This window comes from Semicossyphus pulcher, unplaced genomic scaffold (assembly GCF_022749685.1).
Source record: "Semicossyphus pulcher isolate SPU_LCO1_2020_fin unplaced genomic scaffold, fSemPul1.0.p SCAF_1, whole genome shotgun sequence".
Classification (NCBI taxonomy): Eukaryota; Metazoa; Chordata; class Actinopteri; order Labriformes; family Labridae; genus Semicossyphus; species Semicossyphus pulcher.
Window position 1 is genome coordinate 2,452,501 of NW_027211603.1, and position 20,829 is coordinate 2,473,329.

Here is a 20,829-nt window from a genome sequence, read left to right on the forward strand (position 1 = left end):
CTGAAGAGATGAACATCAACAAGACAAACATCATGAACTCTTATTGTTTCTTACAGCTCTCTGTGCTGGCAGGTGACGACAGACTCAACAAAAAGCTAACACGACTTCCTCTGCAGGAGTTTATGTGCAGAACACATCAGCCGGTCACCAGGGTCAATGCAGATTTGTCTTAAAGCACGGTTGATGACATGTTGTGTGTGCTGTGTGTTCCATGTGATCAACTCAGCAGTTACAATATGATAGATTTTGCAGCACACATAGCTGCCTCCTTTGTAGAAGTAATAATAACAAATTCACATCCTCTGATCAAAATCAGAAGTTTCACATGTTGGTGATGTTTACCTCTACAGTGATAAGAACACCATAAAGCTATTAGGTATGGGTCATGATCATACGGTACTACCGCCAGACGGTGGCTGTAGCTCATCTGAAAGCTGTTTGCTAACCGCCATTAAATAACAAGAGAAGAAGAAAAGCGTCAGCACCAGGTGCCGGTAAAGCAGATGTGGTGCTGTGAGACTTGGAACCAGAGAAAAATGCAGAGACTCCTGCAGCCTGTGTGGATCTCTGATAAATGAAAAGGAGGTCAAGTGCAAACTTTGAAAGGTAATACTAGCATCTCATACATTTACAAAGTTAAACTGACAGATTTGTGAAAAAGCAATCTGTCTCTCTCTCTCCTTATGTTTGCGTGTGTCTGCGTGCATGGGGTCTTTGAACAATGGTTGTATAGTGTTATAGTTATAGAATACTGAATAGTACATTAGCTTGAAATGCACAACCCTAAAAGCCATTGAAGCATTCAGAATTCAAGCAACGTTATCTAACATTTTAATTGAGGTAGCCAACCTTATATAATACTGTTGTTTAAATTTTATTTTTCTCCAATCATTTTTTTGGCTGTTGTCTTTATTTATAGGAGCGCTGAAGAGAGGGATGTGGGGAGGAGAGAGTGGGGGATGACATGCACCAAATGATCAGCAGACCGGGAGTCGAACCTGCGATCAGTGCGACGAGGACTGTAGCCTACTGTGCTCTACCAACTGAGCTAAACCTGCATCCCTTTGTTTGATTTTTTTTAATTAATTCCCAAATTAATCATTTGGTCGATAAAGTGTCTGAAAATTGTAAAAAAAAAATATATATATATATATATATATATATATCTTGTTCTGTTCAGAAGTCTAAACATCTCCAAAGAGCTACATAACTGAAAGCTGGGGTAAGCAGCTTTAAATAAACCAGCAACAGTAAACTGGATTTGATGGTCCAAAAAATATTAGAGCCACTCCCAACACCTGAACCTGTCTGCCTGTCTTACAGTCCACAAGAGAGCGTTTAGGAGCAGAGTGCAGAGCATTAATGTCATCTTTAACTGCATCAAGCTGCCTTCTCTGCCATTCTTTTGCAACTAGCTTGTTAGCTTTAGCTTGAGGAAGCCTGCATTCACAATCAATGATTGTACAGGAAGAGTGCACGCAGGTAGGCAGGTAGCTCAGCTATCTAATCATTTCAGTGGACAGGCTTATATTTTTGTCAGAGCGTTTGATTTACTGATTTCTGTTTGGGTGAAATGCTTCTGAAGTAAATCGCCTGCTAAAGCTTTAACTTAACTTCAACAGCAACTTTCTGATGTGGTTGTTTTCCAGGCAGGACGTCTCTAATGAAAGACTCTGCAGGTGCATCGTCTGAAATGTAGGATCCAGCATGTTTTACAGTCTGCATGTGTGAGTCCATTTAAATGATTCATTGATGAACTTTCTACCTAATTGACTTATTGACTTATTGTTTTCAGCTTTGTTCTGGAAGTTTCAAAATAAGAGAGATGAGCAGAAGTGGGAAAAAAGGAGGAGAGAAGAGGAAGAGGAGACACAAACAAAAGAGGAGAAGAGGACTGACCGCTACGCACTAATTAAAATAACATGTGGTTGTTATTGTGCGGCAGAGACAGAAGGAGCGGAGAGGAGGAGGGAGTGAGGACCACGACTAGACAGGCTCGAGTTTTTGGGGACAGTGGCCCTGCAGGACTCCAGGCCGGGACCCAGTCAACCAAAGAACCAAAGAGGAGGAGGAGGAAGGGAGGGAGGTAGGAGGCCAAAACCCTCCAAAACCAGATGAAAGGAGGAGGGGGGAGGGCCCCTTGTCCCCTCCTGCAGGGGAGGGGGAGTGGACTTCAAACAGTTTACACAGCGACATATTTACTGAGTCTGTCAGTTGTTCTGTGGAGGTTAAAGCTTCTTTCATCGGCCAGTTTGTGCGTTTTGAGGCCCAATTTTGCAGATAACAATGTGGAGGAAACTGTGTTCACTCCTCACGTTCCTTTTCTCTGTTCACACTTGGCACCTCAATGTGTCGGCAGCGATCTGATCTCAAAGTACAGCCAGGAGAGGGGCATGTTTTTGTCCCTGACAGGCTCAGTGTCTGACAACATCACAGAAAGGATCCCTACAGAGGCAGACCTTTCTGTTAAAGAGGAAGATGCTTTTAAAGCGTTTAAAGCCACCAGACTCCATTGATAAAAACAGTGATTTAACCACGCAGAAAACATTTGGTTTCTTTTGCTGCCACATTCTGCTAAGTGTGATTGTGTTATGAAAATATTGTATTGGATCCTGTGTAAGTTTTTATAACATTTTAATCCCACAATAACACAAACTTTTCAGTGCAGTGGAATAAAAGCAACTCACATGTCTGCTAGGTAGAATTGCTGTTTTTGCCAGTGGAGTCTGGTGACTTTAAAGAGAGCGATGTTAGTGTGGTTTCTGATTAAAAGAAGCTTCTTAATCTTTAACAAAAAGGTGCGTGTCTGTAGGGATCCTTTCAGTAATGTTGTCAAACACTTTGAAAAACAATCTGAGCCTGAGAACTTTTAGTGGACGTACACTGATCATATGTCTGCTGCCTCCTGGAGCATTTCCAAAACTCTGTGTACCTATTAGTCATTAGACCCAAAAAGATACTGTAATTACCCTTTAACAAACAAATGAAACAGCTTAGTAATGACACACAGGAAGATGAGTCAAAGCAGCGGAAGCGACTTGGTCACAACACAAACTGTTCTCCACTATCTGATCTGACAGGAGGGAGACTGACTCTGTGTTCTCTGAGGACAAATACACCAGAACTGCTCTGAGAAAAAACTGATACAGTAAATACAGACAAAACGACATCAGCAGGACGGTGAGAACGCCAAGCCAGCCGAGACTCCACAATAACACCAGAGACACAATGACACTGAGAGAGATCCAATGCAACAACATGACACACTGTACACTGTATGATACTGTCAGTGTGGACAAACATGCAGCTTACAAAGAATACAGGTGAACAGCATCTATAAAACAATCAGAGAGCAGAAACAACATGATACTGATGCTGTCAGAGAAGAAGAGTTTAAAGTTTTAGTTCATGAAATGAAGCTAAACACAAACACACAGAACATGTTTGTACTTCCATACTTGTGAGGACCCACATCCCCCATTCTTGCCATAATGCTGCTTTCAATGTCGGCAGAATGACGGGACAGGAAAACATCAGACGTCAGAGTGTTCAAACATTATTCAAAGAGGGCTGCCTTTCTGCTCGACCTGAAGGCACACCATTTATAAAGCATTAATAACCTTCTGTAATGCTGGTATTTAGAGATGAGCTGATATTGGAGCAGAGGCTCTACAGTTTGTCTTTAGGTTTATTCAGTAACGTTTAGTCAAAACTCAGAGGCTTGTTTGAACAATGTTTCTAACTCAGCTCCTTGTAATCACAGTTTGAAAGACATGACAAGAATGCACTAACGACCAGCAGCTCCAAACCTTGAAGCTGGCTCTCAGTCACGAGTTTGACAGTTGCATTTCCACCAAAATTACCTGAAACTTTCGGTCCCGGGAACTATTCTTTCCAGGACTAAAAAGGTTTCTCCAGTTTGTTGTTGTCTGTGTTTCCACTGTGGTTTAAGATGTGCCAAGATCAGGCACATTCTTTTGTAACTCCATTGATATGTCGAAGCACCATCACGAAAAACAAACCTACTGGCTCTCAGCTGCAGACTTTGAGAGATAATGGATGAAATAATGCTGCAACACTTGACCAATCTTAAATGTTTAGCGCTGTGAGCCCCAGTCACAACGTTCCTGCACCTTTTGAACGAACGAGGGTGCATTCAGCCCTGACAGCTTTGGTCCAGACTTCAGGACTTTACTCTGAAAGTCTGGTCTGTTTGGACAGGTGAGAAGACACATTCAAACTCTTGTGCGGACCAAACCACCAGACCATGGTCCGCCAGAAAAGACGGGAGTCCGTTTCCAAAAGAACCACGGTCCTGTTCGATTCAGGTGAGAACATAAACGGACTTAAAGTAGGACCTAAATTATAGGTAGCAAACCAAAACACGGTGCATTGTGGGTAATTAATGGATGTTGACACTTGCAGAGACAACCACGCAGCCAGGCAGCAGGATGAGTTGAGGACAGACGAGGGGGAGCGACGAGGTGAGGGCTCTAGTAGAAATATGGGCTGACTGAACTGTTTGTGTTCTTGTGCGTTTCCACAAGCATTAGCTAGAGGTATTCAAAATGTTCAACAGATCGAAACTTCGTTTACTTCGGGGAGTTTTCCCACATGGAAATTTTGACCAATCAGAAAGCAGTTTCCTTACGCATCGTAACTTTTGGTCTGCTGGTAAAAGCTGCCTTGTGAACTCGAGGCAAAATGCAACATTGGAACAGTTTGGTGTTTGATTCAGATCAAACAAACAGACTTTAGGTGTGAAAGCCTTAAACTTATTTTTAATTGAACTGAAAATTTAGACCCTGGTCCCTGCAGTGTAAACCCTCTGAGTTCTCTAAAGGTTCCTAGTCCCTGGGGAAAGTTCCTGCAGTGGAAACGTGTGCTTAGTGAGGGCTCATGAGACGGTTCAAATGTCAATCAATTCTCTTTCAAATGCCTGGCTTTCCTCTTCTTAATAACAGTCTTTTAACGGCTAATTATTTAAATAAAACAACTGTGATTGTGATGGGAAAGATGTAAACACTGCAGAGATTGAAAGGTTACAAACTACACAGGTGTGAATATAAACCTGACTCTAACCTGAACCTTCAAACAGCCCTCTGAAGGTCTGCAGTGTCCTCACAACACATGAAGAGTCACAAAAACACATGAAGCTAGCGTCTGTTAGCTGGCTCCACTTAAGTTTCTGCTGCAGCAAAGTTAAGCTAATGCAAAAAACACACACACAAACACACACACAAACACACACACACACAGAGCGGGTAAGAGAGAGAGAGAGAGAGAGAGAGAGAGAGAGAGAGAGAGAGGAGCAGAGCGGCTTTGAAATCAAAGAATCTGGAGTCAAACTGACGCCAACTTAACCTCCAACTAAATTACTGCAACAAACACACACAGACACACACTCACTACACAACGACACACTATTAAAGCTGAACTACGTCCCAACACAACTCAAGTACGAGTGTGTGTGTATAAATGTGTATAAATGTGTGAATAAATGTGTGTATCCTACCTTGGTGTGTTCTGTTGAAGCGCTGCTGCCTGACTGAAGTGAGTAGAGAGCGGCAGCCCGACCACACACACACACACACACTCACACGCACACAGACCACCCCCCCACCTCATTCACAGGCTGAATGGCAGATGGGCGGTCCCAGGAGGAGGACGGGGCAGGGGGAGGGTGGGTCACCAAGGCAACAAAGACTTTGTGAAAGGAGTGAAAGGAGGAAGGAGGGAAAACTTGGCACTGGAGTGATACCTGGACTAAGCACACACACATTAAACACACACACAAACACACACGTCTGAACTGAAGCTTTTTTCTCTTTCTGTCCTGACAAATCCATGATGTGGAGATACAAGGTTTCCAGCTGATAGCAGAGTTTCCTGCTGTGACTGTAAGTGTGTGTGTGTGTGTGTGTGTCAGGTCAATATATCAGCCGGTCAGTGTATCAGAGTGGAAACTTCACAATAAACTACAGTCACTTCACTGCGCAGATTAACACCCCTGCCACCCGACCCCCTCACACACACACACACACGCACATACACACACACACAGTTGCGTCTTAGCGTGAGTAACAGAAAATTCAAACTTGGTGCTGCAGTGTCTTGAAATTCTATCAGGATTGAGATTCTCCTGATGTAAAAAATGGCCAAACCAAACTCCATTCAAAAAACAAGCATTTGAAACATAGCCTGCTTGTCGTCTCGCAGACAGACCAGACCAGGCATGAATTCAGACTTTAACAAGTCTGCATCACGATGAAGTTGTTTCGGCATGCTTTTAATCCTTTCAGTGCCAGTTTATTTTGGCTTCATAGCGCTGTAGTAAGCCTGATTTTAGCTGAGGAGTAACTTGCTAGAAACAGGTAAACTGCCACTCAGCCGAGACAGATGGACAGGCACTCCACAGCTGAAATAGTACACCGATAGTTGGTGTCCATCAGAGAAATCCTGGTACTGATCCGAGCTAACAGCTCATCAAACTGGACACTGGTCAGCCTCAAGTAGCTGGAAGCAGCGAACAGTTCATCCAGACACCAGTTCCCGGAGAAGGTGGTGAAATGAACCGAGCTGCATGCACCTCTGTAGGATTTTATAAACCAAGACATGACTGCTGTTCTGACAGACCTGGAAGTACAACTATTTGCTTAATAAAAGGACGCCTCTGAAGCCTTAAAGAAGACGTAATCTGAGGTAAAACTCATGAAGGCTTTGAGGAAAGGAACCAACATTCAGAGTCACAATACGATGGTTGAAAACCTGGTCCTCCCTAATACATCATGCTGAGTGTGTTTACATGGAGTCTCAGTTTTGATCAGGCTTCGGAGTGTCCATGTAAACATCTTGTTCTTGTTTCTCATCAGAGAAATCAAGACACAGCTGCACACAGATGATCAGACAGCTGGAAACGGTTATGATCGTGTAATCGATCATGTTAAATGTAAACATCAGACCCCCAAGAGGGTCCAAACCAGGACACTCGTGCACATGTAAACGCACTGATGCATTCAGGAACTATAAGAGCTTTATGAAGTTTCAGAAGCACAGAAACCATCGTCTGCTCAAACTCACTCTGTTCAATAAAAATCATTGTGTCGTGTTGGTATGATTGATTCAAATCAAAGGTTAGAGAATCGTAACATCCCTACAAATAATGTACAAATCATGACATTAAGACACACGCACACACACCCCTCCCTCCTACAGTACAGGGTCATGTGGACAAAGACCACCACCCCCCACACACCCCTCTACAACAGGCAGGGTCCAGTATACAAAACAATATTGACACTCTCTCCCCCCTCCTCACCCAAACCTCCCTTCTGGCCTCAATGCAAGCTGTCAGTTTCTCTGCAGGAGGACAATCTGAGGAGGAGGAGGAGGAGGAGGAGGAGGTGATGTGTCGAAGCTACATCAGGCAGACATTAAACCAGAAGTGGGGGGGTGTCTATCACTTTCTGTCTGTGTCAATCTGGAGAATAAAAAACATGATAACGCTGTTTTTCTTGTTGTGTCCTTCAGTGAAACCATCGCCCTCACCCCGACCCAGGCTCCAGATATCATTCAGAGATTATCCACACATCGTTAACGCTGAGCTGTTTCATGTATGGGAGAATAAATCTGCTGATATTTGAGAGCGTTTTTGTTTATTAAAGCGGATTTCATCAGACTCAGGCAGAGTAGCTGCAGCCTGCAGCCTGTGAGGTGATGTTTGTTGGATATTACACAAGTCAAATTTACAGGGGAAAAAACATGCAAATGCTTTAATGTAAAGTATCAAAATGGAAAGCCAATGATCGTAATAAAAAAAGTTCTCAACTTTAATTTGACGTGTATTTGGAACAGGTTCGCCAGAAATACAGGAGGACTGGTGATAGCATAAATACTGGTGGTTTCAGGCATGTGAAAAATGATTCATATTTCAACAAGCGAGTTTAAGGAAGGATTAAAATGAACAGTGTGGGGCTCTATGAAAAGTTCTGAATCTAAACTTGAGTCTAACTCTAATGAATCGGAATATGCTATCCTGAAAAAACAGGTTAAATAAAGAGAACAGATTTGACCTCTGACCTGACAAAACACGTGACGTTAAGCAGACAGGTGATGTCATGAAGGGATGGCCGATACTTGTTAAAAGAAGATAATTTAAAGTTCAGTTTGATGGAAAACATTTGATTTGAAGGAGGTTTACGAGAAATGTGGATGGGCAAAAGCATACATGCAGGTTTTCTGCAGGCCTGTAAATAAAAGCACATCTTAGGTTTAAAAAGAATGTTTGAAAATGTTTGGCTCTGTGAAAAGGGACAGAGGAAGCACTGCTGGAGTCCGAGATGTATTTTAAAAGTTAAAATAAATACAAATAAATGTTCCCTGAAAGAGCTGCAGAGCTGACTGAACTGGTTTCGCAATTACTGACGAGAATCAGTGACGGTCAGTCAGCAGGTAGTTACATATCAGTTAGTTCTGATGTGAAGATGTGACACCATCAGCTGGGTAACAAACAGAAACAGTACCTGGTCTAAGAAGCGGTAGAGGCAGACGGCCCGCTCGATGTTCTGGCCCGTGTTTTTGACCCGCTGAGAGAAATCCTGCAGCTGAGCCCAGAAAGAATGAACTTTGACCTCGTACACATGGAGGTCAGGTGATGACATGTCGCCCCAATGCTCCAGACGACCCAACAACGCCTCGCCTTTTCTGCAGTGCTCCTGCAGCGGGAGAGGAGAGGAGAACTGATCAACATCATGAACATGATTCATCTCAGCTGTGTGTGTGTGTGTGTGTGTGTGTGTGTCGTACATATGCAGTGGTGTGGAAATCTTTGAAGTCCTGTTGTTTTTTGTTCAGAAGCTCCAGAGAATCGTCCGGTTCATCCAAACTCTGCAGACGAACCTCCCCGACCTCCTCCAGCCAAGACCTCACCTGAAACACACACATACAGAGTTTAACTATTGTTTTTTACAAAGCCATATTAAACTTCCCATGCAGGTGAGTAAGGAGTCAGGGTGCGTACTGAGCATGCTCAGACTGACCTCGTTGAAGCCCTGCTCCAGGCTCTTGAACTCCAGGATGAAGTTGAGCTCCTGGGTCCGGGAGTTGGACAGAGTCACCAGGCGGTGCAGCAGCTCGTCGACCTCGTCGTACAGAGTCGACACCGTCTCCACCGCCACCCGGTAATCTTCAGTCTCACCCAGACTGCTCTCCTCCCTGCGGAGCCGCGACAACAAGGCTCCGCCCTCCTGCTGCAACTGCACCAATCGGCTGTCTTCAAGGATGCTACGCATCACAGCCTTGTACCTGGACAACAGCAGCTCCGCCTCCTGGGAAAGAGAGAGAGTGTGACTGAATGTTTCTGTGATCAGTGGACATGATGGGACGGTCGTCAATGAGCTTGTGTGCGCGTGTGTTACCTGAGCTGCAGCAGGTAGAGGTGTGGCCTGAAGGATGTTGATGGTTTTCTGCAGCAGGTTGATGACATCTTCACACCGACGGGTCAGCTGCTCCACTCTCTGACGGACACACACACGCACACACACACAGTTTATACCTCTTCTATTTAATTAGAACAAAATATGTAAAAAAATGGAGCCCAGGTTGGAAAATACTGGAATAACCCTTTAAAAATGGTGGTCGCTGGTGCTAAATTGGGCTACGGTTTTAATCATTCACTGTACACTACATCATGTAAGGTTTTTCTTTCACTTAAAGAGGACCTAATCTGTAGTACGAGGTAAACAGCATTGTAAGAACTATGATCCGTCCTAGTTCTTGCACTGTGAAGAAGAAAAAGAGGCAGGGGGTTCCTTCAACTGGTGTGAGTCCATGTGTTTGTGTCTGAATGTGTCAGCGTTATGTTCTGAGTACTGACCGATCTGAAGCAGAGCCAGCTGCTCTGACTGAAGCTGAAAGAACCTCCTAACTCTGCAGGAAGCTGACGGAGCTCCACATGTTTCTGAACGGACTTCAGAGAGCTCAACACCTCCACCTGCAACATACACACATTATAATATCAAAATACCAGCCAGGTCAGGTGAACATGCCGAGCGAGATCGGCTGTCGGCTGTCACCTGTGTGGCTGCAGGTTTGTCCAGACGCAGAGACGAGTCCTTGTTGACCAGCAGCAGCACATTGTGGATGGAGCCTGGTATGTTCTCCTGCACACACACATTACAGAAACATGATCAGTACAGGTGACAGCAGGTTAACTGCCCACGTGGAACCTCTGCTTGAAGAGCTGTTGGGGTCAAAGGTCAGGCATCAGCTGCAGAGGAACATCTTCTTTACACTCCAATATGTTTTATCTCAGTTTGTTGTATGTGAAGTTTGAGCTGACACATTGTTGGCCTCTCTGTGCGTTAATCAGTCTGTCTCAGTTTAATGTGTCTGTCTGCAGTCAAAGATAAACAGCCTGTCTGCGTGCCAAACATCCTGTCTGTCTGTATGTACACTTCATTAATAAACTAGAGTAACTGCCTGGAGGTTGTGTGCCTCTGCCAACCTGTCACGCTGCAATTTACATCCATCAGTGTTTCCCACAGAGTGAAAGTGAGGATATATTTATTTAAAGTCTTATTAGGAATAGATTACTTATGAACAACTCAACATCATGTAACAGATAAGATCGCACCACACGTCATTTACACAAGAGAACGTCTCCTTTCTTTCTGTTTCTCTGCAGATCCTGTGACTGTCAGGTAACCCTTCTCATGACAACATGACAAAAAGGTACATGAGGAAAAAAATGAAAATAAAACAGATGTATTTAATTCCTCTCCAGGTGTTCCTGAGATATTAAATGCACAATAATGGGAGCAACATGAGGTTACATTGACTTTTGACCAGAACATCTTATAGGTCGATCCTAGGAGGCACAAAAACTAATCAAATAATGGAGGTGAGACAGGATTAAGAGAGACCGGTGTGCTTGATTTGATTCGACTGGCAGACAGGAGCTGTGGTGTGTAGAGGATGAACTGTTGACCAGGAGCCTTTTTCATTTGATCTTTAAGGTCTGCAGCTTGTTGACAGTTTGTAAACTGTCGCCCCCTGCTGGACAATGACCAAACAGGACGCTGCATCCAGGCTCTAACATCAGCTCGTGGCAGCCTCAGATCTTTGATGGTATGTGACTGGCCTACATCACTAATTCTTTGTTGTTTGATTTTATTTCATAAAGGTGGGTTTCTAAATATAAACAATCACACAAATATGGAAATCAGAAGCTCAGTCTTTTTTAACTTTGCATCAAAACTCATGACGTCCCACTCCCTGCACAACGCTGGATGCTAACTATGTGAGCATTTTTAAACCACAATTAAAAATGCATTTCTTAAACGCTGCCTTTAACTAGCCTCACTCATCTTTTGTTTTATCCCTTTTTATCTCATGCATTTCTATATTTCCCTAACTTTCACATGTTCTATTATCCTCAGTATATTTAACAGCTCACCTCTGTCGAGCAGAGAACTCTCATTCAGTCTTTGTTTCATTCTAACTGCACTTGTTCTGCTTATAATACTTCTTTGCACATGGTTTATATTTGCATGTTCAGTTACACTGCACACTGCATTTGAACATCAACACCTCTACCTAACTGTATTGTATGTTTATCCATCCATCCAAGATCTATCCTGCTTATCCTGTTCAGGGTCACTGGGGGAGCCTATCCCAGCTGTTATTGGGCGAGAGGTGGGGTTACACCCAGGACAGGTCACCAGTCATCACTCACAGAGCTGACACACAGAGACAGACAACCTTTCACGCTCACACCCACACCTACGGGTAATTTAGAGTCACCAGTGAACCTAACGAGCATGTCTCTGGACTGTGGGAGGAAGCCGGAGTAACCGGAGGGAACCCACGCATGCACGGGGAGAACATGCAGACTGCACACAGAAAGGCCCACTACTTCTGCGCTAACCACTGCACCCTCGTGCAGCCTGATAGTTTGTTAAAATGTATTATATTTTATTATCATTAGTAGTATATTTTTCTAATCGTCCATATCCTAGTGTTAGTTATTATGCATTTATTTTATTTTTCCTCTGTTATATTTTGTTTGCCTGGAAAACCTGAGTTTAAGATCAATAAAGTTAATGGGAAAAGTAGAAGAGCCTGTTTTGTTTGTTATTAATTTGACTGCTTATTTTTAATCACACAGTTTTTACTGCACTTTTAATTTGCCTGGTTTCTTGCACTTTGAGCTGCTCCCCCTGAACCTTTTATTATTATATACATTTAAGAAAATGTCAAATGACAGTATGAAAGTAACTGAGTACCTTTGTAGACCTTCTAACTTTGCGCTCAGTTCAGTTTGTTATAAGCTATATGATAGAATAGAATAGAACTTAATTGTCCACCGCGCTGGAAAACTGTCATGCATACAAACTCATTCAATCAAAAATAATATGTCCCAGAGGCATCTCAGGGAAGATCACTTCATTCCAATCACATTTTATTCCGGGACATTAGTCTTGAGCCATGTTTAGTATCACAGTTTTCCTTCATCAAGGATGACCCAGTTTATTATTTGACCCACATTTAAAGAAAGTCAATATTTAGCTCCTGTTCCGCCTGTGACGTGACCTCTCCTGGATTCACTCCGTGTGTCTTATATTAAAAACAGTTTATTCTTGCTGGCAGCCGGTTTGTTTTGAGACTCACCTGCAGGGACCTGAGGGCAGAGAACAGGGCGGGGGCGGGAGCAGCTCTGCGGGCGTCCACCAGCACCGTCAGCCCCGACGCTGCCGCCTCCTTCCTGTTTGACACAGGAAGTTATGTCAGAGCAGGAAAACTAGAGTTTGAGCTGTGAAGCAGGCAAGCGGGTTCATACCTGAGGGTGGAGGTGTAGTAGAGCAGGAGGCGCAGCAGCTCTGCACTGTCACAGTCCGGGTTCGACCACACGTTGTTCCTGGTGCAGACGGTCAGGAGAGCTCGACCGCTTCTGTCTCTGGTTCCTGCAGAGGAGACGCAGAGGAGACGCTAACGACAGGAAGCTCATCGTCCACATCATCTTTAATTATGCTTTTATGCATGAATTAAGATATTGATGAAGTTATATTTACGGTCATTAAAGGAACAACAGGACAGAGTTTGGTGTTAGTGTCGGGTTTTGGTCTTTACTCTGTGTCTAGCTCTGGTTTGGTCTCCATGTGTTTTGTGTTTTTCTCACCAGGCAGACAGAGAGCTGCAGAGTTCAGCAGCACACTGTAGAAGCTGGACCGCTGGGACTGGGAGGACTGGGTGAAGCGGACTGGGACTCTCTGAGCAGCTGACTGGTCCGGCTGTGGAGAAGCTGCTGATGGTTCTGGTTCTGTTGAGCCGGGGCTCTTAGACAGACTGACATGTGACTGGGTTGGAGGCTGCTCACTGCTGAGACCTGTGGAGAGAAGACGCACCAACACTCATTCCCCTGTCCAACACTCACACACACTTTTATACTGCACTTGTGAGGACATTCATTAAAACAGATCTCCTGCTCTTTATCCAGAAAAACTCTTTTTTGTGTTTATTCCTGTTGGTTAAAAACAACTTACTCAAATGTACATCAATATGGAGGAGATTTCTGGTGCAGACTGGCTTCAGTTAACTCTCTTCTTGTATTGTTGTGTGTGTTTCATGGTGCAATTTAGCGCCTATTCACGTTTTTGCTTTGAGTTCGTATTTAATGTCAGCCTGTGGTTTGAACATACCGTTAGAAAAGTGGACGGTGTGCTAAAAATCAATTTGTGCAGCAGCGAACTATTTTTTAAATCATTATGCACTATACATGATTTTCCTCATTAATCAAGTGAAATATTTTAATGAAAGACTTTGGAGAGGAGCCCAATATCGAGATTTCACTGTCAAACGAATGTGTCCATCCTGCACGCTCCTTCAGCTCTGCAGGGACAAACACGGATGTTTCATGACCTGATTTAAAAAGGTTTCTTTTTAAACTTAATCCTCTAAATAGCAGTGTTCATTTTGGCAGCTGCTTTAAATGTAGTCTCAGTCTTCAGATGAAAATGCTTTTTAGTTTTAGTCACAGTTTACTCCAGTCTCCCTCTTCTCGTTTTTACCTGTTTGCTTCAGGTAAAATTAACACTTTAAATTCCAGGAGATCATCCAAACAGAAACAGAACGATGAGAACACAGCATGTAAAGATTACTTTTCATGATCGCATCTCATTTAAACAGTCTGGCTGAAGCAGACAGCTGGTGATCGCTGCTTTCTGTGCAGAAGAAGCATCAAATGACACGTGAAACGCCCCTTTTTCTGTGAGCGCGCTCAGAGCCTGAAGCAGAACGCCTGAGTTAACAAAGAAAGCTCATAACCACCTTCATGATACCTGTTATCTCAAACCAAGTTACCCAGATACAGGCATGTATTTTGACAGACAGATTAAACACACAGTGGTGGAAACTGCATTTTGAATGTCCGACAGCCGACTAATAACATGTTAGTCTCTCCTCGTTAATGAAAACAAGACAGACGTGTCGTGAGAGTTTTTACTATAAAAAATCTATTTTTTGTCTCGTCAACGTCTCGTCTCGGAAAAAAGATTTTTTTTAAACATCATCATTTTCGTTAACGAAATTAACACTGCTAAATAGATAAGAAAAACTGCTCCCTCTGCACTCCTGTTTACGAGCATGACTAGTCCAACGTTTCCTGCAGTTTTTGTGTAACACACAGAGACTGTTTTTAGAGTTTAAAGCAGAGATATTCAATGTAAAAGCCAGAGGGGGAGACGTTCAGTTCTCTAAGTCATGATGGTTTAAAGTTAACAGCAGACCTCATGTTGCAGCCTGGAGTCTGAGGGAGAACGCTCCTGTCTTATTAGATTATGAAACAATCAGTTATCAAAGGAGCGAAACAAATGACCACCTTGTTGCCTTCTAGCTGCTCCTGTCAGCTCTACATCATATGCATCCAAACAGAAGTGTGTGTTAGAGTTAGAACAGGAGGTGAAGTGTGATTTTACTGAAGAGGTTGATGAGGAGGAAGATAAAAAGGGAAGGAGGAGGAGGAGGTGGACAATAAGTGCCGGAGCAGAGGAGTTAACGGGAGGAGAAGGAGGAGGTGGTAATAAATGAGGACAGTTTGTGGGATGAAAAGCAGAAGAAGGAAAAGGGAGTGATGAGGAGAGAGAAGTTTTCTGTACCTTCAGTTTGAAGCTCTGCAGTTCTTCCTCCACCAACCTCCTCACAGCAGCACTCTTCCTCCTCCTCCTTCTCCTCCTTCTTCTCCTCCTCCAGCTTCTCCTGCGCATTTTCAGACTCCTCCAACCGAGTCCTGAGTGAGTCTGGATCCATCGCTGGTGTATTAGACTCCTCAGACTGTGTTTTAAATGTGTTGTTTTCACAATAAGAGTCTTCAGACAGGGTTTGCGGTGTGTTCTTTTCAGAGTAAGAGTCTTCAGAGTGTTTTTGTAGTGTGTTTTTTTCAGAATAAGAGTCCTCGGGGTGTGTTTGTAAACTGTTAATTTCAGACTTAAAGTCTACAGACTGTGTTGGTAGTGTGTGATTTTCAGAGTAAGAGTCTTCAGAGTGTTTTTGTAGTGGGTTCTTTTCAAAATAAGAGTCCTCAAATTGTGTTTGTGGTTTGTTCTTTTGAGAGTCTATAGAGAGCGTTTGTAGTGCGTTCTTTTCAGAATAAGAGTCTTCAGACTGGGTTTGCAATGTGTTCTTTTCAGAGTAAGAGTCTTCAGACTGGGTTTGCAATGTGTTCTTTTCAGAGTAAGAGTCTTCAGACTGGGTTTTTACTGTGTTCTTTTCAGAATAAGAGTCTTCAGACTGGGTTTGTACTGTGTACTTTTCAGAATAAGAGTCTTCAGACTGGGTTTGTACTGTGTTCTTTTCAGAATAAGAGTCTTTAGACTGGGTTTGTGCTGTGTTCTTTTCAGAATAAGAGTCTTCAAAGTGTTTTTGTAGTGTGTTCTTTTCAAAATAAGAGTCTTCACACTGGGTTTCTAGTGTGTTCTTTTCAGAATAAGAGTCTTTTTCATTTGTTTGTAGTGTGTCCTTTTCAGAATTAGAGTCTTCTGAGTGAGTTTGTAAAGTGTTCATTTCATAATAAGAGTCCTCAGAGTGTTTATGTTGTGTGTCTGACTTTTCTAAGTGTGTGTTGTTTTGACTATAAGAGTCCTCGGCGTGTGTGTGTTGTGTATTATTTTCATAATAAGAGTCTTCATAGCATGTTTGTATAATGCTCGTTTCAGAATAAGAGTCCACAGAGTGTGCTTGCTGGTTGGTCTTTTCAGAATAAGAGTCCTCAGAAGGTTTGCGAGGTGTGTTGGACTCCTCTAAGTGGTTTTTGTTTTCAAAATAAGAGTCCTCAGAGTGCATGTGATTTGAACTATTTTCAGAATAAGAGTTTCCAGAGTATTCCTTTTGTGTACTGTTTTCAGAATGTGTGTCAACTTCCTGATCTTTGCACGTTTGTTCACCTCCTCCCTCTTCACCTTCTCTCATCACTAGCTCCTCCTCCACCTCCCTTCTTTCTTGACTTTGCTGCACAATAATAACCTGAACCTCCTCTTCTACCTCCACCTCCTCTAACTCATCATCTTCCTCCTCATCAGACTCGTCCTCTCCATCCTCCTCTGTCTCTTCACTTTCATACTCCTGCTCCTCATTTTCTCCTCCCTCTTCAGCTGTGTGTGTGTGCAGCAGTAAATCTTCTTCTTCCTTCTCTTCACCCTCATCATCTGACACTATCATTTCATACTTTTCTTTCTGCCTTTCCATCATCTCCTCCTCTTTCCCTGGCTTCTCTTTCATCTCCTCCTCGCTCTCATCCTCCTCTTCTTTCTGTTCAGTGCCGTTCGTAGGTTCAGTGTTTAGCTTTAGACTCATGTCTGAATCAGTACCTTCTCTTTGCTCCTGTGACGTCAAGCGCTGCGACAGACAGCTGGAGGTTTCCACTACTTTAGGAGGAGCAAGCGAGGAGGAGGAGCTGGGGGAGGTGGGGGAGATAGGGGTGAGGATGACGGGTCCATTGGAGTCCTGGTTGAGGTTCTCCTCAATGAGCCTGCAGCTCAAACCGGTGTGGGAACTGACCTCCTCGCAGACCCCAGAGGAGTGCGTGGTGTGTGTCGTAGCAGCAGTTTGTGTGTGAGTGTTCAGAGATGTGTGTGCGCTCACAGTAGAGTGTGTGTTGGTGATTGTGGTAGTGTCTTGAGGTGTGTGTGCAGTAGTGTGTGTGCTGGTTCTGACTCGATGCTGCAGGCTGATGGACTGGGTTAAGGAGCCTTTCTGTGGGGAGAAGCGGGGCAGCGGGAGCTCCGATAGCTCCACGTACTCGCCCTCTGAGTCCGAGTCGTCGCTGCTTCCCTGTGATTGGTCAGTTTTTGTAGACGATGGGAGGAGCTTAACATCCTGTCTTGAGGTATTGTTATCTTTACTCTGATTGGTTGATGTATTTATTAGCATGTCTCCATCCTTAGCTGACGACTCCTTGTCCTCACTGAGGGAGGTCCTGGGCCGGCTGATGAATTGTGGGTAGACTAGATCCTCCCAGGGGACCCTGAAGACGTCTCCATTGGCAGAGAGGAGGCAGCGCTCCAGCCTGGACGCTCCTCGCTGCTCCCTCTCCCTGTTGACAGAGTCCAGCCAGGCCATGCTGAAGAGGGATGGCAGGGCTATCTCCGACACCTCCTGCTGCTCCACATGACGGCTTGCTGCTGACACGCTGCACAGGAGCAGGCGTGGGGAGGAGTTAACAGCGCTCCTGCAGGAGGCGCCACGTGCTCGAGGAGGAGGAGGAGGAGCAGCAGCGGGAGGAGAAACCAGCAGGTAAAAGTCTCCTGGACGGAGGAGACGCGGGTCCAGAGGACAGAGCTGAATAACTACCTTCTCATGGACGCACAGAGGCCAGCCTTCATGACGGAACAACAGACCACAGTACTGCAACTGAGGAGGAGAAGAGGAGGAGAAGAGGAGGGGAAGAGGAGGAGAAGAGAGGAGAGAACTGAATAAAAATCACATCACATGTAAACCAAGTACCAGGCCTGTTTAACAATCAGTAGCTTATGTTTTATTTATGAGCTTTATTCCTTTTTAATGATCTTAAAATAAATCTGTTGTTGAAGCATCAAACACCACAAACACACTTAATGACTTCCTGCAGAACACTGTGGCCTCTCTGTTACTGATGTCTGTGGGCGAGGCTCCTCCCAGCAACCGCCAGGTAAGTGACAAACCCACAGAGTCACCTTAACCAAACATGACACATCAGCCAACCACGCGTGCAGCTCAACAGGCAAGAACAGACACGACGAGAGAGAGGGGGAGAGAGTGGTCTGATTGAGTCATCAGCGAGAGTAAGTTCCTCACAGAGTTCAGTCCTGACTCACAGTAACAACCTCGTGTGTGCTCCTGCAACATATCTGACAGCAGCAAGAAGACAACACAGTGTTCACTCAGACAACTGAGGACACGTTGTACCGTGACTTTCTGTCCAGTGACGGTAAATTTGAAGTTTTGAGATTCACTGCAAAGAAAGAAAAATGTCATGTCCAAACACTTCAGCGGTTTGTGGCAGTGAATCTTCACCCCAGGCCCTCCACAAATACAGTACTGTTGCTCTTCTGACGTCAGTGGTTGTAACACTTAAAAAGCTTCATGGCAGCCCCATACAGACTGACTGGTAGCCTACAGAGATCATCAGTAGCCACTATGGACTGAACGATAGACACCACCGACAGAACAGCAGCTGCTACATAATGTGAGGTAGCCACTAGAGACTGCACAGGAGCAGTACGACTGAAGGTTAGCCAATACAGACTACAGAGTATCTACTCTGAATTAAAGAGTAGCAACAATGGATTGAAGAGTAGCCATTAGAGACTGAAAAGAAGCCACTACACACTGAAGAGTCACCACTACAGACTGCAGAGTAGCCACTAAAGAATATGCATTACAGACTGAAGACTGAGTGGAAGCCCCAACAGACTGAACAGAAGCTGCTACAGGCTGTACAGTAACCAGTTCAGACTAGCCACTACAGACTGTAAGGTAGCCACACCAGACTTAACAATAGCCCCTACAGCGTGAATGGTAGCAACTACAGAACAGAAACCACTACAGACTGAACAATAGCCAAAACAGACTGAAGGATAGCCACTAATGGCTGCACGGTAGCCACTACAGATTGTATGGTAGCCCCAACAGACTGTAAAGTAGCCACTACAGAGTGACCAATAGCTCCTACATACTGAAGTGTAGCTTCTAGAGACTGAACCACAGCCACCATAGCCAACTAAAGCCAACGCAGACTAGAGGGTAGCTAGTAGAGACTGTACAGAAGCCCCAACAGACTGAGCAGTAGTCACTACAGACTAAAGAGTAGCCACAACACTGTAAGGTAGCTACTAGATACAAATGAATAGCTACTTCTGACTAAAGTGTAGCTCCTGCAGACCAACCAGTAGCACCTACAAACTGAAGGGTAGCCACAACAGACCAACTGGTAGCCCCAAAGACTGAACTGTGGCCACTACAGACTGAACAACAGCCCAAATGATACAGAATGGTAGCCACTATAGATTTAGCGGTAGCCAATGCAGCCTGAAAGGTAGCCATTAAAAAGCAGAAGCCACCGCAAAATAGCCTCTCCAGACAATTTGTAGCACCTAAGATTGAATGGTGGCCGCTACAGACTCTACATCAGCCTCTTCAGACTGGATGTCCCATAATTTGGGATACTCACACATGCATCTTGCTGGAGGTGTGTTAAGAATTGCTTTGCAGGTAGCAGGAAGTGGATTAGGTAACGCAGACCGTCTCCTCTGTAGCAGTTCTCCACCACGTTGAGGACCTGACAGAGGACAGTCGGAGATGTCGCCTGAAAGGGCGGGTAGAGGGCAGACAGAGCAGTCTGGATGCACCGGTCCAGAGATTCAGAGTCCTGAGAGGAAAAGAATGGAGACTTTAACAGCTTGTAGGGGGTGAAAATAGGAGCACATTTTGGTCATGGGATCTTAACCCTGGATTATAGCTCTCAAGTGTTTGCTAACCCCAAAAAGCTAACTGCAAGGCTTCTCTCGCAGAGGGCTTAGGTAGTCCAGAGTTTGATAGTAAGAGATAAACAAAAACAGTTGAGGAACATGTGTCTGTGTTTACAGGACCGGCAGCTGCTGTCTTTAAAAACACCACACCTCTGCATCACATTCCAGTCACACAAAGAACAGAGTCATTAAACTACTGCCACATTTCAAACATTTCTTCCGTTTCCCTCTGACCACTGAGAAACACCGACCTGCCCACAGAGACAGACTTGGGCCTGGTCTGAACTTTCAAAGCAGAGCGATCACACCAACCACTGCTTCCTCTGCTATTATTAGTCTACACATTTAAGTCCCTGTACTGTATATTAGAGTTCAGAGTCAGCTGTTATAACGTCTCTCACACTGCCAACACGCCTCATATCAGCACGTGTTCAATCTTTGAGTGCACAGACCAAAACAAGTTCAATATTTCAGGCTTAATGCCCAAGGCGTGCCCAGCAGGCCCTGGAGGTGTGGCTGGGAGGCCCCCGTCTGCAGGGTGGAGAACAGGAACAGGCCTGTAACTGGATCCACTGGTCTGGAAACAGCAGAGACTGGTCCGGTAAAAATATCAGCCGGCACACGACGTCTGGCTCCAGCTCTCTGTGACCGACATACACTTAAATGCTGACTTCAGGAGTTCTGACATTTTATGTGTAGCCGTGTATTTCTGGTTAATCTTCCCTCTCTCTTTCTGTTGGCACATGAGAACATGAGTCCAGGTTCCCTCCTTCATCCGTCTCTTTAAATTAATCTTCCACCGCCTGTCTCTCACAGCAATTTCAGTATAAAA

The 20,829-nt window shown here is 44.4% G+C and overlaps 1 protein-coding gene across 1 annotated transcript in view; it reads right to left on the minus strand.

Annotated features, from left to right (window-relative positions):
* The window catches only part of plekhg4 (pleckstrin homology domain containing, family G (with RhoGef domain) member 4), a 45,027-nt gene that overhangs the window by 8,369 nt on the left and 15,829 nt on the right, over positions 1 to 20,829 (minus strand). The window contains exons 2-12 of the mRNA XM_069659323.1: positions 19,700 to 19,897; positions 15,153 to 17,901; positions 13,178 to 13,384; positions 12,839 to 12,962; positions 12,670 to 12,763; positions 10,074 to 10,160; positions 9,875 to 9,991; positions 9,417 to 9,515; positions 9,039 to 9,326; positions 8,806 to 8,928; positions 8,523 to 8,714 (exon numbers count right to left, since the gene is read on the minus strand). Coding sequence (XP_069515424.1) covers positions 8,523 to 8,714; positions 8,806 to 8,928; positions 9,039 to 9,326; positions 9,417 to 9,515; positions 9,875 to 9,991; positions 10,074 to 10,160; positions 12,670 to 12,763; positions 12,839 to 12,962; positions 13,178 to 13,384; positions 15,153 to 17,901; positions 19,700 to 19,897 — 4,278 coding nt within the window. The remainder of the gene's footprint in view (positions 1 to 8,522; positions 8,715 to 8,805; positions 8,929 to 9,038; positions 9,327 to 9,416; positions 9,516 to 9,874; positions 9,992 to 10,073; positions 10,161 to 12,669; positions 12,764 to 12,838; positions 12,963 to 13,177; positions 13,385 to 15,152; positions 17,902 to 19,699; positions 19,898 to 20,829) is intronic.